At 36.0% G+C, this 15,212-nt stretch overlaps 2 protein-coding genes across 2 annotated transcripts; both read left to right on the forward strand.

Annotated features, from left to right (window-relative positions):
• The first annotated feature begins 2,287 nt into the window (after positions 1 to 2,287).
• Positions 2,288 to 5,813, forward strand: LOC126721292 (40S ribosomal protein S14-3-like). Its single transcript, XM_050424349.1, has 6 exons — positions 2,288 to 2,455; positions 3,248 to 3,367; positions 3,469 to 3,514; positions 4,771 to 4,856; positions 5,011 to 5,140; positions 5,524 to 5,813. Exons 1-6 carry the CDS (start codon positions 2,453 to 2,455, stop codon positions 5,589 to 5,591), a joined length of 453 nt encoding a protein of 150 aa, XP_050280306.1. The 5' UTR covers positions 2,288 to 2,452; the 3' UTR covers positions 5,592 to 5,813.
• Positions 5,814 to 10,195: 4,382 nt separating this feature from the next.
• On the forward strand, positions 10,196 to 10,597 carry LOC126718565 (germin-like protein 9-3). Its single transcript, XM_050420884.1, has one exon. The coding sequence runs from the start codon at positions 10,196 to 10,198 to the stop codon at positions 10,595 to 10,597; it is 402 nt and encodes a 133-aa protein (XP_050276841.1).
• The last annotated feature ends 4,615 nt before the right edge of the window (positions 10,598 to 15,212 follow it).

Below are 15,212 nucleotides of genomic sequence, written 5' to 3' on the forward strand. Positions count from 1 at the left end.
TTGGAAATAAAACTAGCCATCTAACAAAATTTTGCTAGATTATAACTAGAGTTGTCCATCAAAGACTTGGACCTAAGAAATCCATCTAACCCAGAGCCACCTAAATCGAAACTCACTCGATTAGAGTAGTGTGGCAGGGGGTAGTAGGTATGTGTCAAGAACGTCTGATATTGGCAAGTCAAGTAATTGTTTTTATTGTATGAGACCTAGTTGGACAAATTAGATCAAAAACCTTGTCAGATCTAGAATAGATTTATCATATCCGCCAAATATGGTGGAGTTCTCCATCAAAACTGGTGAGATATCGATCATATCTCACGAGTTTCCATCGTGTCATGAGGCATTGATAGCCCATCGTGTTTGATAAGATTTTGATTGATCCAATTGTAGGATTTACAAGGTTTTAGTGATTAGTTTTGATGGAATCAACTATCAGCGATAGGTCTAGAAGTTCAAAACCAGAAGTTATTGGGTTGAGTGGTGGGTTCACCCCAAACCCAAGCTAACTTGACCCATTAACACCCCATAACCAATGGGCACATGACAACATTTTTTTTAGAATTTGAGCCTATAGGTTATTCCATTTATTAATTGAAGAACCATCTCCAATATGGAAACCAAAAATTTTCAATTCATTTTTTTGAATGGAAAAAAACAAACAAACACACATATGAACAACTTTACCAAAAAAAAAAAAAAAAAAAGGAAAAAAACAAAATAAACACTCACAAAGTTCTTTTTGATGACCTATTTGCAATCCCAAATGCATTTCCACACTAGTGACTAACTTTAGCATTAGGGAATTTTAAAAATCTTCTTCCTTTCGAGTATATTATTTTCAATAAAAGCATCCATTCTCTATCGAGGTCCTTCATTCCCCAACAAAAGGCTATGTCAATAAGACTCTAATGAAATTATAATAAGTCCTTCAAATTTCAAGGTCTTCTAGCATTTTAAGTTTACAAATAACCCTTCATATTATCATTAACTCCTTCAATCCCCAAGAAAAGAAAATGAAAGAAAAGAAGAGGGGGGGGGGGGGGGAACCCTCACTAAGCATTAATGAGCTTTGAACTTTTTTCAATGCTACCACTCATTAACTTTTATTTAGATATTTTTTATATTACTTGTTAGATTTCATTGTCTTCTTTTACCTTTCAAGCTTGCAAAATGTTAACATAATCGAAAGATCAATAGCTATCTAATTTGTAAAAAGTTTAAATTTCCAGATTTGTAAAGACACTAAAAACGAGCATCATGCTATATAGGCAGAGCTTTAGCAAAGCGAGGTAGGTAGCTTTCACTTGGCATTACCTAAATGAAGTATCCAATTCATAGAATGACTCCATAGATTGGCTCCCTTTAAGCCCTTTAGCGCCCCAAGATGGGAGTGGGGACAGCCCTACACGCTCTTGTTAGGTACGTGTTCGATCCTTCTAAAGAAACTTCTGGGTAAGTAAAACAACTAAATTATTCACAAAACATAAGTTTATCAATAAAAAACTAAAATAACATACGATTGATACAAAAATTAAAATATTACATACCTATTAAGGTACATATATAACATGCAATCTAATTGTGGATTTTGTTTAAACATTAACCAAATAAAAATTATGGTGTAACATTAAGGAAGAATTATACTGTATCATATAAAACACAATTCATATAATATATTATATGAATTAAGACATTGACTTATTTAACATGTAATTTTATTGTGAATGTTTTGATGGCATATGCCTAGTTATTATATAACATTACAACTCACATATAGTGTAGCAAAAGTCTCACAATTTCATTTAGAAGGATTTTTTTATTTATTTTTAATTTAGATAAAATTTAGTTACAATTTATATGAATTTAATTACTTTCACTTAATTGTGAAATTTAAAATTTTAAGATTTGATCAGAAACCACTATAAACCATAAAAGGAATTATATAATTTATCAAAATTTTAATAAAAAGTAGCCATTTGACGTAAATAGAGTTTAACAATTTGCTATAATGAAAAGATAATCATTTGACACAACCACAATATTTAGTACTCAAATTTTTGTTATATAACATTTGAAATACATTATATGATTAAATGGATTTTAAATTAGTTTTTTTTAAAAGCAAGTTTCAAGTTTCAAGTTCTAATACTTTTTTTTTTTTTTTTTTGGAAAAAGAAAAAGAAAATGTATAATGAGGGTCCAAGGCTTAAAATGAAAAAAACACCACAAGTCAGGGCGCTATTTAACAATACAAGTAAAATGCAGGGACCAACGCATCAATTCACAAAAACAGTTCCCGAACCCTTAAAACCCTAATCCCCACCTTCTCTCACATATATAAACCCAATATCGCGACCTGTGTCTTTCTTCTCCATTTCGTCTCGAAGCCAAAGCCGCACTCCTCAGCCCATCAATCACTCTCAGCACACTCTTTCATCCGCACGAAGCAGCCATGGTAAGCAAATCCAATCCCATCCCTAATCTTTTCTGCAAAATCAAAACCCTTATGTATAATAATACTTTTTTGTTGTTGCAATGCTTAGCCAGTGTTGTATACTTGATGAAATTTTGGGTTATACTCGTTAAAGTGGTAGAGCTATATTGGGTTCTTACAAGTAGACGTTTTTATTGTGCAAAGGTTAATGGGTTTGTCACATTTTCTGATTGTTGGTGGTTTATACGCAATTGCCAAGGTCTTTCAATGTTTTATCTGAAATACTGTTTGTCTTTAGTTTTAAATTTTTTTGGAATAGCTATTGAGAGAAAAAGATGCATCTGGGTGTGCTGAGTTTATAAGCTCACACAAATATGATTCAATGCCATCTCTGTCTCTAGATACGGGGAGTTGTTTGGATGGACAACTCTTGTCCATCCGAACTTTTTGTGTCATTTTATGTGTGAAGCACTGCTAAATTTGAAATGGTGGTATAGTTGGACCAACAATTGAAGTAATTGGACTGTGCTTTTTAAATGTTACTTTAAAAGATTTCGTTTTTCGTAAGTGTTCTAGTACTTCTGGTATATGCTTATTAAAGCCGTGCGTTTGTTCTCCTGTTCTGCGTTATCGTTACTGCTTATGTTATGCACGTATACGCTCTTTTGTTCTGGTTTGATTTGCCCTTCCCCTTCTCCTAGTGATCACTCCAAAACGAAAAAATGTGACACTTATTGGTATCTGAAATCTTGCTTTTTGAGAGATAATATACTAATTTTCAAATTTTCCTTATATTTTGATGGGGTTTCATAGTCGAGGCGAAAGCAAAGGGAGCCAAAGGAAGAAAATGTGACCCTTGGGCCTGCTACTCGTGAAGGAGAACAAGTTTTTGGAGTGGCTCACATTTTTGCATCCTTTAATGATACATTCATTGTAAGTATCATTATTCATTTTTGTAAAGAAGATATTTGCTTCTCTAATTACAGTGTTCAGAACCTGATTATAAATGTATTTTTTTTGCTTGAAAAATACAGCATGTAACTGATCTGTCTGGCAGAGAGACACTAGTTCGCATCACTGGTATGGCTATCTTACTTCTGATTCTTTAGTCAGATGCCAATTTGTCTCTAATTGTATTTTTAGTCATAAGTTCTCGACAATTTTGATGCTTTTTAAAATTTGAATCATCCTATTTAATCAAAGAAAACTTATTAAGGGTTCACTTTGGGCTGTCAGTATAGGCCTAGGTTGTGGGTGGTTTGTAAGAATATGTTTTTGGGTATCTAGTTAACTTCTTTCATAGTGGATAAGTTTTTCTTCTTGTTCTCTCTCTCTCTGCCCCCATGTGTCTGTGGGTGGGCACCTCTTATTTTTGGGAATTGAATATTCTCCATTTCAGGTGAAATAGAGAAGAGTGCATTTTAACTGTTAGGATTTTATTTATTATGTCAATAGTGTATATGATGTCAAATCATTTTAAATAATGTAGCACATACACCTTTAGATTTGTAGTATTTAATTTGAATATTGAAATGGAACCATATCAATTGGAGAGGATCCTTTTCCTTATTTTTGTGTACCACTAGAGACAAGTTTTTTCCCCCTATGAGGGCATTGATGGGCACTCTTTTTTGGTAGGGGAGGGAGGTTGTGTGGTCTGTCAATCTACTGCAACCCTCTTCCCTTTTTTTGGCTTGGAATCAAATTGCAAATGTAAACAGAATATGACACTAAAAAAATATTAACAAAAGTAGTAAAATTGTAAAAAAGTACATGTCAATTAAGGAAGCATCATGGAGGTATGACTTCGGATATAATAGATTGGTGTAAAAGAGCATGTTGTTCACCCTGACTAGTCTTTTAAGAATCGATCCCCAAATTTTGGGACTAAGGAATTGTGGTTGTTTTGTGTGTGGGGGGGGGGGGGGGGGTTGCATTTTTGGGCTAAGCATGGCAGTTGGGTTTTTGTGTTGTCTTTCATGCATTTTTTAGTTACAAGTTGTTCGTTTGTTTTTGTTATATATATATATATATATATATATTTTTTTTTTTTTCTTTTTCACATGAATGCTGACGTGCATGGCTTGGTTGTGTTTTTCTATATGCCTGGGAATTCTTTTGATCTTCTCACATCAGTAAGGGCATCTATGATTGCATCTAGAATAATTGACATGTAGCATGTGAGTTTTTTCTCTCGTTTAAAATCTTAGCAAAAAAAATGATTTCTTTATGTTTGCATTTATGTGCGTGTAGTATAATTTCCTTGTGTCCATCTGATTAAATTTCACTCTTGGTGCCTCATGAAAGGTGAATATTAATATTTCTTTAAAATGTAGGTGGTATGAAGGTAAAGGCCGATAGGGATGAGTCTTCACCCTATGCGGCTATGCTTGCAGCACAGGATGTATCGCAGAGATGCAAGGTTTTGTTTCTGTTCCTTTTAATTTACTACTTCATACTATAATAAATTTATTTTGAATTGAGCCTTGCTAAATAGGTTTCTGGATTTGTTACCAAATAATAAATTTCCCTATAGTGTTTGTTACATTGAACAATTCTTGTTCAATCCTAAGCAGGAACTTGGCATCACTGCTCTTCATATCAAGCTCCGTGCTACTGGAGGAAATAAAACCAAGACACCTGGTCCTGGTGCTCAGTCTGCACTCCGGGCCCTTGCTCGTTCTGGAATGAAGATTGGTCGCATAGGTAAATTTCTTACTATTCGAAATTCATGAAGTGTAAGCATTGCCGTTCTTATTTACGTTTCGTTGTATGCCATAAGTACCTGCTGGGAGATGTGGACATCTTGAAAGTTTCTGGTATAAGGTTTTTGCAAAAATTATTGCAACGGAGGATGAATTTTTTAGATTAATTCCAATTTGGGCTTGTTTTACCTAAGTCCCGCATTGGTTTTACCAGTTCTGTTTTTGTCTGGATGGGCATCTGCCTTACTTCAGCTTTCAGAGATTCTTGGATTGGGCTATACATATCCATCCCAGGAAAACATAATTTTTTAAAACTCTAGAACCATGCAACTCTTTGGAATCATAATGTGGCCTTGAATCTTACATTGTGTTTTATGTTCACAGAGGATGTGACTCCCATCCCTAGTGACAGCACTCGAAGGAAGGGTGGTAGAAGAGGTAGAAGACTGTAGGCTGGCTTCTTGCGTCAACCATCTCATTATTCAACTTTGGTGCTGGTAATGAAGTTGCCTGGCTACATCTTGGAAGGGTATTAGTTGGCATATTTTTGTAGTTTTTGAAAATGGTTGACTTTTGCTTTATATCAAGCTTATTAATGTAGAATGAAGGGTGTGAGATTATCTATGGAATTTGTGTTCACATAAATGAATTTTTTGACTTGATGTTTCCAATTAGTTTAAGTTTCTCTATTGCTTAGTCCATGCTTCATTGTTGTGCATTCATCATGACATGCGATGCTTACTGAGATTGCCCTTTATTTCTAGGTGTTGACTAAGAGCATTCACATCAGACCATCTAAAGTCTTCTAAAATAGATCTACAGTGCAAATTTTACACATTTTGGCCAAAAAACATCCCACATCAGCTCATGTAAACCTGTGTAAAATCATCTAAAAATTTCCATGAGCTACAGTAACCGTGCATATATACACGGTTACTGTAGCTCGTGTATACATTATTATAATAATTTCCAATTTCGCTCGTTTTTTTCTCTCTCTTCATCTGCACAACCAACACCACCATCATCATCAACTGCTTCTTCCTCTTATACACACACTCCCACAGTCAAAATCAAAAATCAACCACAAAAATCAAAAATCAACCACAAAATCAACAACAAAATCACCCAGAAACACCACAAAACCAAACACACCCACACACGGACACACCAACGGAGACAGAGAGAGTGGATCGGAGTTCTTCTCGGCAGATCGGCGTGCTTGGATCGGAGTGCTTGGATCGGCGTTCTTCTCGCCGTGCTTGGATCGGAGACAGAGAGAGTGGATCGGCGCTTGTGGCGGATCGACGTGCTTGGATCGGAGTTCTTCTCGCCGTGCTTGGATCGGAGACAGAGAGAGTGGATCGAAAGTTCTTCTCGGCGCCGTGCTCCCTGCTCGGATCGGAGACAGAGAGAGTGGATCGGAGTTCTTCTCGGCGCCGTGCTCCCTGCTCGGATCGGAGACAGAGAGTGGATCGGAAAAAGAAACTCTAGAACAGAGTCTCGTGAGTGGAGAGAGAGAGAGACGCTCGTGAGTGGAGAGTGGAGAGACCGGGTATGGAGAGATAATCCAGAGGGAGAGACCGGGTATTGAGAGATAACCCAGAGGAAGAGAGATAGAAGAGAGAGAGAGAAATCAGAAAATAGGATACAGGAAGATGGAAAGCGCGTTAAAAACGGGTATACGGGTTAGGTGGGAAATAATAAAATAATAAAGAAAATTGATTAATTAAATAAGAGAGGTGATAGAATAGATGAACTGATGTAGGTGTTTTGTAAAAATGATGGTGTAAAATAGAAAAAGTAGGTTTTTGGTGTAAAATAGACGGAATCTTTTAGACGAGCTGATGTGAATGCTCTAAGGCAAGTCTTATGGCATGCTTCATCCAGTAGGCCTAGAGTTTAATCCAATTATGAGTTAAAAAACAATTAATGTGGCCGATACTCTGCATGGGATAAGGGTCTTTGCTTAGCTTGTCTATTTTGACTGAAACTTATTGGTGATAATTTCATCATCCTTAAATGCAAATATATTACGTGGTGCTTTGTATTTTCTTCTTTTATCTGGTACAGTTCCGAAGTTTTGAATTAACGTTTGGTGTTGGGATCAAAGTTATCAATTTTGTGCTATGGTTGCAAAATTTCGCACTGCTTGCCAAATTGGTATGTTTGAGCCCTTAAAAACGTGTTGGTCTGTTTTGATTTGTACTGACTATTTCAGCTAGTTATGGTAATTTGCCTCATTTTCTTCTTTGTAAAGTTGGCCTGGAAGCAGAGTCGTAAACGACGTAACCTAACTTTGTTAAACACTGAATTATTAAACCCATATGATCACCTATCAAAGATATTTCTGGTGCTGGTCAAAGCCATCCCCTGAAATTAGCTCAGCTTTGGAATTGTAACAATTGTTGGTCAAACTCTAAACCGGAGTTTTAAATTGAACCATAACATAACAGCATTGCGGTTCTTCCCATTCAGTATACTGGTAGCACTCTAGAACCCAGCTTGAAGAAGTAGCAGAGCGTGTTTAAACCATAAGTGAACAGTTACACTTTACCCACATGTTGCTTGGGCCAGTTTAATGTTGCCCAACTGGCTGTGGTTTGAAAAAGTGTCACTAGTTAGTTCTGATATTTAGGTAACTCACCTAGCTCTTTTTTGTTTGAAAAAACACTTATAAAAAAATAAAGTAACTCACCTAGCTCTTTTTTGTCTAAAAAAACACTTCTAAAACAGAAAAGAAAGCGAATATGAGACACTCTCTAGAAACCCTTCATTCATCCAATCATTAGTCCATTCCTCCAACACTCGCATCGCCTACATCACCTGGGACACCTACATCAATATGTTCAACTATCTCATCCGTATTATCATCCAAAATAGATTTTTCATCTCTCATATTCTCACTATTTTCCCCATTATCATTTACATTTTGACCTAGCATTTCCACTAAGTGACTCCTTGTCACTTTCTATGTACGATGTTATCTTATCGGTTGGCCATGCAACATGTATCTCACACCCTTATATTACACATCATCATCGCCAGTAATCAATCTTAACCCTTACTCTAAAATACCCCCAAGGATTAAGTTATGAAACCTAGTAGTACTCTTTACCCCTTCTTGAACACACGTCTTGTATTTCAAAATAACTCAAAAGGTTAGGATTAACATTATAAACAAAACTCACTTTTCCACCTACAGAAACTAGATCTGGGTTCCACTCAAAAGATCCATCTTTATAAATCTCAAATGAAAATCATAAATCAACCATCTACTTACTAAGAATTCCACATTAACACAATTAAAAAAAAAAAAAAAAAAACCATGTTAGGAACCATAGACTATAGTCATCAGAAAAGTAAGGGAACATTGAGAGTAAAAATCCCTAAATGTGGTGTTAGGGGAGACAAAGCACATGGGGGAAATTAACAATTCATCATAGAAGCCACAATCAACACATGCAAGCTCAAATGTTCTCTAGATGTTAAAGAAACAAGGGAGATAAATAAAATGGATATTATTTCAAATTTTTTAACCAAATCTACAAAATTATAAACAAATTTCATATGTTATATTTATCAATTGTTTTGGAAAATTGCAAACCCTAAGTCAAGAACTTACCTCGATTCTACGTTAGCGATGCAAATGAGATATTCTTGGTCATAATCAGTAGAAATCCCAAATTCTTATGTTGATGAAACCCCACTGCTGCTTCAATCGAAAGAATTTGGGAACACATTCCTCAATTTCATAATAGTGAGAGAGTTTTTCTAGAGTGTCTTAGATTTTTTTTCTTTAATTTTTTATGACTTAAAAGTGTTTTTCTAACAAGAGAGAGAGAGAGAGAGAGAGAGAGAGAGGTGTTTCAAGGCTGCATAATGGAACTAATTTTTGGTGGGTAAAGTGACATTTTAAAAATTATATGTAGGCAATATTAAACTGGCTTAAACTATAGGTGGATAAAATGTAATTATCCCAATCATAAATCATACGTAATATATAAACTGCCAAATGACAAAACTAAACATAACTGCAGCTACAACAAGGACTTCGATAGTTTCCATCTCTAGTTGTCAATATCAACAAGGCCTGCAAAAAGAGTACACTGTACAAAGTCACCTTTCGGTAAGATTCTATACGGACAACACCCTATAAATACTGGCCCTTCTATTAAGCCCAAGCACCTCATTCCACCACAATAACCATCATCAAAGTATCATATTAGCCTTTCCATTCTCTACACCTCAAGTTCTCTTCCATGGCCTCCAAAACTTTCACAATGAAATTCTTCTCACTACTAATTTCTTCATTTGCTATTGTCCATATGGTAAAAGTCGGAGATCTAGACATTCTCTCTGATTTCATGGTCCCGGCTAATGTCACCACAGTTGATGGAAATTTCTTCACATTTACTGGCAGCGTGTCCTAGTCGGCCCAAAAGCAAGACTGCAGGGGTAGATTTCTATTACCACTGCAATGAATACATATATCAAATGCAGGCCCAACCCTGTCATTATGAACTTCAGCTCCAGAAATGTTTTTCAAATTCTAGCGATTCAGAGAGTCCATGCTAATTTCAAATTGAAGTAGCTATCCTTTTTGCTTTCAGTTTACTTGAATGCACCCAAACAACCTAGTTGTAAAAATAATAGAGCCTAAACTTTTGACGTATTATAAATCAAGTAAGAAAGTAAGCAGAATTTTTTACATTCTCGCTTTCTTTTAACAGCCAAATGACAGCAAAAGAAAGAAAAAGAAAAAGAGTACTTAAAAAATAATGACTTTGTAGTTTTCGTATATATTTTGTCATTGAAAAGGCCTGCAGAATGAGTACAAACACAGTGGCATCTCCTTAAGCTTCTATTCGGACAACACCCTATAAATACAGGCCATTCTATCACAACAAAGCATCTCATTCCACCACAATAGCCATCACCATTCAACGTACCATATTAGTTTTTCCATTCTCGATACCTCAAGTTCTCTTCCGTGGCCTCTAAAACTTTCATCATGAAATTCTTCTCACTACTAATTTCTTCATTTGTCATCATTCAAATGGCAACCGCTGGAGACCCTGATATCCTCTCCGATTTTATAGTACCCCCAAATGTAACCAACGTTGATGGGAGTTTCTTCACTTTCACTGGCTTGCGTACCCTTGTTACGGGAGGCCAGCCAATCACTAACTTCAACGTCTCGAAAGTAAGCTTGGCTCAGTTCCCAGCTCTCAACGGGCAGAGTGTTTCCTATGCTGTCCTTGAATACGCGGCCGGCACCCCTAGCCCACCCCATACTCATCCTCGTGCTTCTGAGCTCCTTTTCTTGATTCGAGGTACCCTTCAAGTCGGGTTTGTTGATACGACCAACAAGCTCTTTACTCAGACACTACAAACAGGTGATATGTTTGTGTTTCCTAAGGGACTTGTGCACGGCCAAAGCAGCTATGACCTGTCCTGATGAATCACGCACCACAACACCAATCCCTGCCTCCTCGCTCTCACTAAACATCGCTTCATCAAAATTTATTTTATACTCACCTGGTTTTGGAGGCATCCATCTTCGTGTTCGTCTCGGTTTTATCGGTTTTCTGCTGCATGGGTAGTCTCGGCTCTGCTTGAAAATTTGCAGAAATTTGTAAGCCGCATCTCTAATCATCTCCAGCGGAACTTTGTGCTCTTGGAGCCTGGTCTTGTTTCGGTGAAGCCATTTATGCCAGGAAGTTGTTAAGAACAGCTCAATCACTCGAGATCGCGACAATTGATGAGATATATCCAATTCCATTATATGGAAATGTCAGACAGTGGTCCAAGTACCATTCTCAACAATTTGACATGTAGCCAAAGAAGAAGAAGAAGAACAGAGCAAGCTCTTGAACTTCAACCCTCCGACTGATGATAGTTTATGAATTCATTCACTAGGGAGAAACACTAAATATCCCATTTTCAATTCATCATCAAAAGCCTTTTCTTCAACTATGCATTTGGGAGGGAGATACAGATTGTGACCCAAAAAAAAAAAAAAAAACTATTTTCGACCCCGATGTGAGGATGGCAAAAAAATTTTGCCCCACTTGACTTGTCCTTAGTCCTTACCCGTTCTCCACAAGAAATTTTATCGCTATATAGGTAATGCGATGGGAATGGGTTTTGCTCAGCCCACTTCATAAGTGCATCGGAAAATTCTTCTATGAAAAGATAATATTGTTTGGGTTTAATTAATCAAATCAACCATGTATTTGAATCTTATAGTGTATCAAATATCACATCATTTACAATTTTAAATGTTGTCCAAAAAATAAAATCTTATCGCCTCCCCCCTCTCTCTCTCAACTATGCCATATGTAGGTCTCTCTCCCCCTCACATGGTTCAACCCTTGGATAATTGGTGAGATGCACATGAATTCTATTTGTTTTTTAACGGGAGGTTAACAGAAGTGTTAATTTGGCAAGTGTGTAAAGTTTATGGAGTAAGTTAGCCAAAATAAAAGTTCATGGGCTGTATGGGCATGAACTAGATTCATCACACACACACTAGATTCACCGCACGTGCTTTATGTGTACAATAATGCTCTTTTTTATTTATTTATTTTTTTTGTTTCGTGTTATAATGTTTAAAAGTGATATATAAATAACTGCGTTTTTAAAAAAAAAATGTAAGATAACATGAAATAATGTTTAAAAATGAGATAAAGATAATGTCCTAAATTTTAGGCTGAATTGAGAAGATAAAAGAAAAAACCTAAAACTTAAGAACAATAAATTATTCTTTTAACCCGTTTGTGTTTTTTAATTTAAGATTATTTAAATAAAATATAGGGCTATTTCAAAGAGTTTAAGAATTTGTGTAAGGGTATTTTAAAACGAAAAATGTAGAAAACCAATCAGAGAATCCTGTTATTAATAGTATAGATATATATATTCTTGGAATCACTTTTCAACCATTGTGGTTTCTGGTTGATAAATGAATGCATATTGCCAAACTTTATTTTCATATTAGTTTGGGATACATATATAAAATAACAGAGAGTATTGCCAATTTTAAATTTTGCACTAACAGTGCTCATTAAAATAAAATAAATAAATAAACCTTAATTTTGAGCTTTAACAAGATTTGATTAAACATTGACGTTTGGAGGATAGTTGTACTTTTTTTTTCCTCTTACATTGATATCTATAATTTCTTAAACATTGTAAATATATTTGTCTAATTACACTTCTACAACTCATGACAAAGGATAGCCACTTTTGGAATAAAAAATATGCCAAGGCACTAGGGTTTAGTTTGAAATTAGTTTTCATAAAAAAAATAAATAAATAAAAACTTCTTAGATTAACCGTGACTAATAATAATAATAATATTGATGAACCCAATGTAGCATAAGATAATTTCTTACAAAATTTTGCGAAGTGCACCGCACATTGCTAAGGATATCAACTAGTACATGTTAAAAGAAATTGTTTGGTACATCCACATAAAACTATCAACTTGCATTTAATTATTTGTTAATTTTAATGAATCTAACAAACATTTGTAAGTTTAAACATAAACATGTACTTATACATAAACGTGTATTTTTGACATATGAAAAAAAAAAAAAAAACATTTACTTATACATTAAAGTGAATCTATTTTCAAAAAAAAAAAAAAATTGAATGAAATCAAATAATTTTATACATTCATTCCAATAGTAGACACGAAACAGATGATATCACAAAGCTAATTCTAAGATAGTTAGCTCGTTCTATCATCTATGATTACCATTGTGCAACTTAGGTTTAGTAGATTCAAAACCATTGAACCCACGTTCTTGAATATTCTTTTGATGCTCATCAACAATTTTCTTATAAGAGACAGCGATAACTCAACAATGTATAGTGAAACGGTCATGTAATAGAGGCCCGATGCAACTCCACAAAAGCCTCGAGCCACCAATGGGGCAACCCTGACCATCAACACTAATTACTAATGATAACGCAAAGCTAATTCTAAAATAGCTCGTCCTATGATTACCATTGTGAAACTTAGGTTTAGTAGATACAAAACCACTGAACCGAGATTCATGAAAACTCCTATGATGCCCATTAGCAATTTTCGTATTTGATATGGTATGAAATTAAGGAGGAAAACGGCGTGTCATGTGATACAGCCTTGATGCTACACTCAATCATCAACACTGAGCTCACAATAAAAAGGGTGCTAGAAATTATTAACGTAAATCTAGTTCCTTTTTTATGGTTAGTCGAAATTGAGGCAAAAAAGCCCAGAAGGGTTGCCACTATTGTTGTATGTATCACTAGGTCATGTTGGTCATCATGTGAGTGGGTTAAGAAATCAGAACTAAGTCTCGAGGCAAAAGAGCCCACAAGGGCTACCATTATTGTTGTATGTCATGTTGGTCATTGGATAAGTGGGTTAAGAAATTAGAATTTACTATTTGGCATCAGTTTCAACTTTTAGCTTATAGCTTTTATTTTCTATGTACAACTTTTAAAAACCTCACTTTTCCCACTTTTTTGAAGGTACAAGTATACTTCAACACATTTTCAGTAAAAAGTTTTCAACAAAAAGCTAGATAAGTTGTTTCTTAATAGACACTTAGTCCAGATAAAGGCATTATTAAGAGACCATTTCACTCCTTATTTCATGCTAGTTTTATGCCTAATGCTCACTTACGCAATCCTCTAAATGCCTATCAACTTGGATTTATTTATTTTTGTTAATTTTAATGAATCTAACAAACTTTTTTTGACATAAACATAAATAAATATATATATATATATATATATTTAAACAAATGAAAGAAATTAAATAATTCTACACATTAGTTCCTATGGCAAGCATGAAACGAATGATAATCTAAAGTCAATTCTAAAAATTTCTTGACCTATGATTACTATCTATAGAGATGTTACTATCTAAAGTCAATTCTAAAAATATCTCAATCAATGGTAATCTAAAGTCAATTCATAAGTTTTTCTACGTACGATGCATTTGATAACTGTAAGGACTCAATTCGTAATGACCCCAAAATGATGTTGGGTTCGTATGTTAAAAGGCCCAAACAATAAAATTTGTAGAGCGTGGGCTTGAAAGGCTAGGTCTTGGTCACCGGACGGTAGTTAATCAGGGTTTCCATAGCAATTTGCACAAGGATGAACCTGACGTGTTTAATAATAATCTATTCCGGTACGTCATGAGTGGCTCCGGTCCTTAGACCTCGTCCAAGGAGCTTCATGTCCTTCTTATTCTCCCTTTTTTAGGACTCCATGGTTTGGAAGCCCCCCTTTTTTGGCGCATAAGTCTTCACATTATATAGCCATTATCGGTTGATCCTGACCCTCCACCTGTTTATCAGGCAGGTACCTATTCAAATACCTGTCCCATCAACCGCCTCCCCCTGCTTTTTGTTAGTTGCACTAACCGAAGCCACACTGTTCAGGCGTCTTTTCTCATTAATATGGCTAGGACGTTTGTGGGCGCGTTCAATGCGGAGGTGACGTATTTACCTTGAACCACCCCCACTCTATACCCCCATGTGGGTCCCATTCTACTCACCTCCTCTTCTGGGGGCATTTTGGAGGCAGCCTTTGGCGAGATGTCGCTCTTCCCTTTGAAGTCTTGGGATGCCGAGGACAGGGTCATCCTCGGCCGCGTCTTTAGGCTATTTGGTCTTTCACCACTTGTCCTCGGCAACTACTCTCCTCGGCACGGGCCTTAGGTCCTAGTGGAAAGTAGGCCGGGTCATAAGTTCTCTGGCCCCACAATAGCCCCTCAAAATCCTGCTGTCCGGATCCTCGGTCGAATAGGAGGGTTTTGATGACATCAGGCCTCTGTCAAAGCTTGTTAATACTTGTCACCTATCGGTTCCCGAGACTCTTCGTCTGCCCGAGACACGTTCCTGGAACCTTTGGAAGGCGAAACGTGTCCTCATTAAATGCGGGCGGCTCTGTGCTTCCCACATTCAACGACGTGATGGTGATTTAACGGTGGAGATCTCCTTGCCTTTTTGGGCGGGAAAATTCGTGCAGTTACTTTCGATGGGAAGTATAAATGATATTTGGAACTGATTTGT

The sequence above is a fragment of the Quercus robur genome, chromosome 1, assembly GCF_932294415.1.
Source record: "Quercus robur chromosome 1, dhQueRobu3.1, whole genome shotgun sequence".
NCBI classification, from domain to species: Eukaryota; Viridiplantae; Streptophyta; class Magnoliopsida; order Fagales; family Fagaceae; genus Quercus; species Quercus robur.

Bases quoted from the DNA above. Each gene is read 5' to 3' on its own strand.
- LOC126721292 (XM_050424349.1), top strand. The intron at 3,515-4,770 runs GTATGGCTATCT...TTTAAAATGTAG, and splicing joins GACACTAGTTCGCATCACTG to GTGGTATGAAGGTAAAGGCC. The intron at 4,857-5,010 runs GTTTTGTTTCTG...AATCCTAAGCAG, and splicing joins ATGTATCGCAGAGATGCAAG to GAACTTGGCATCACTGCTCT.
- LOC126718565 (XM_050420884.1), top strand. From the start codon at position 10,196: ATGGCAACCGCTGGAGACCCTGATATCCTCTCCGATTTTATAGTACCC.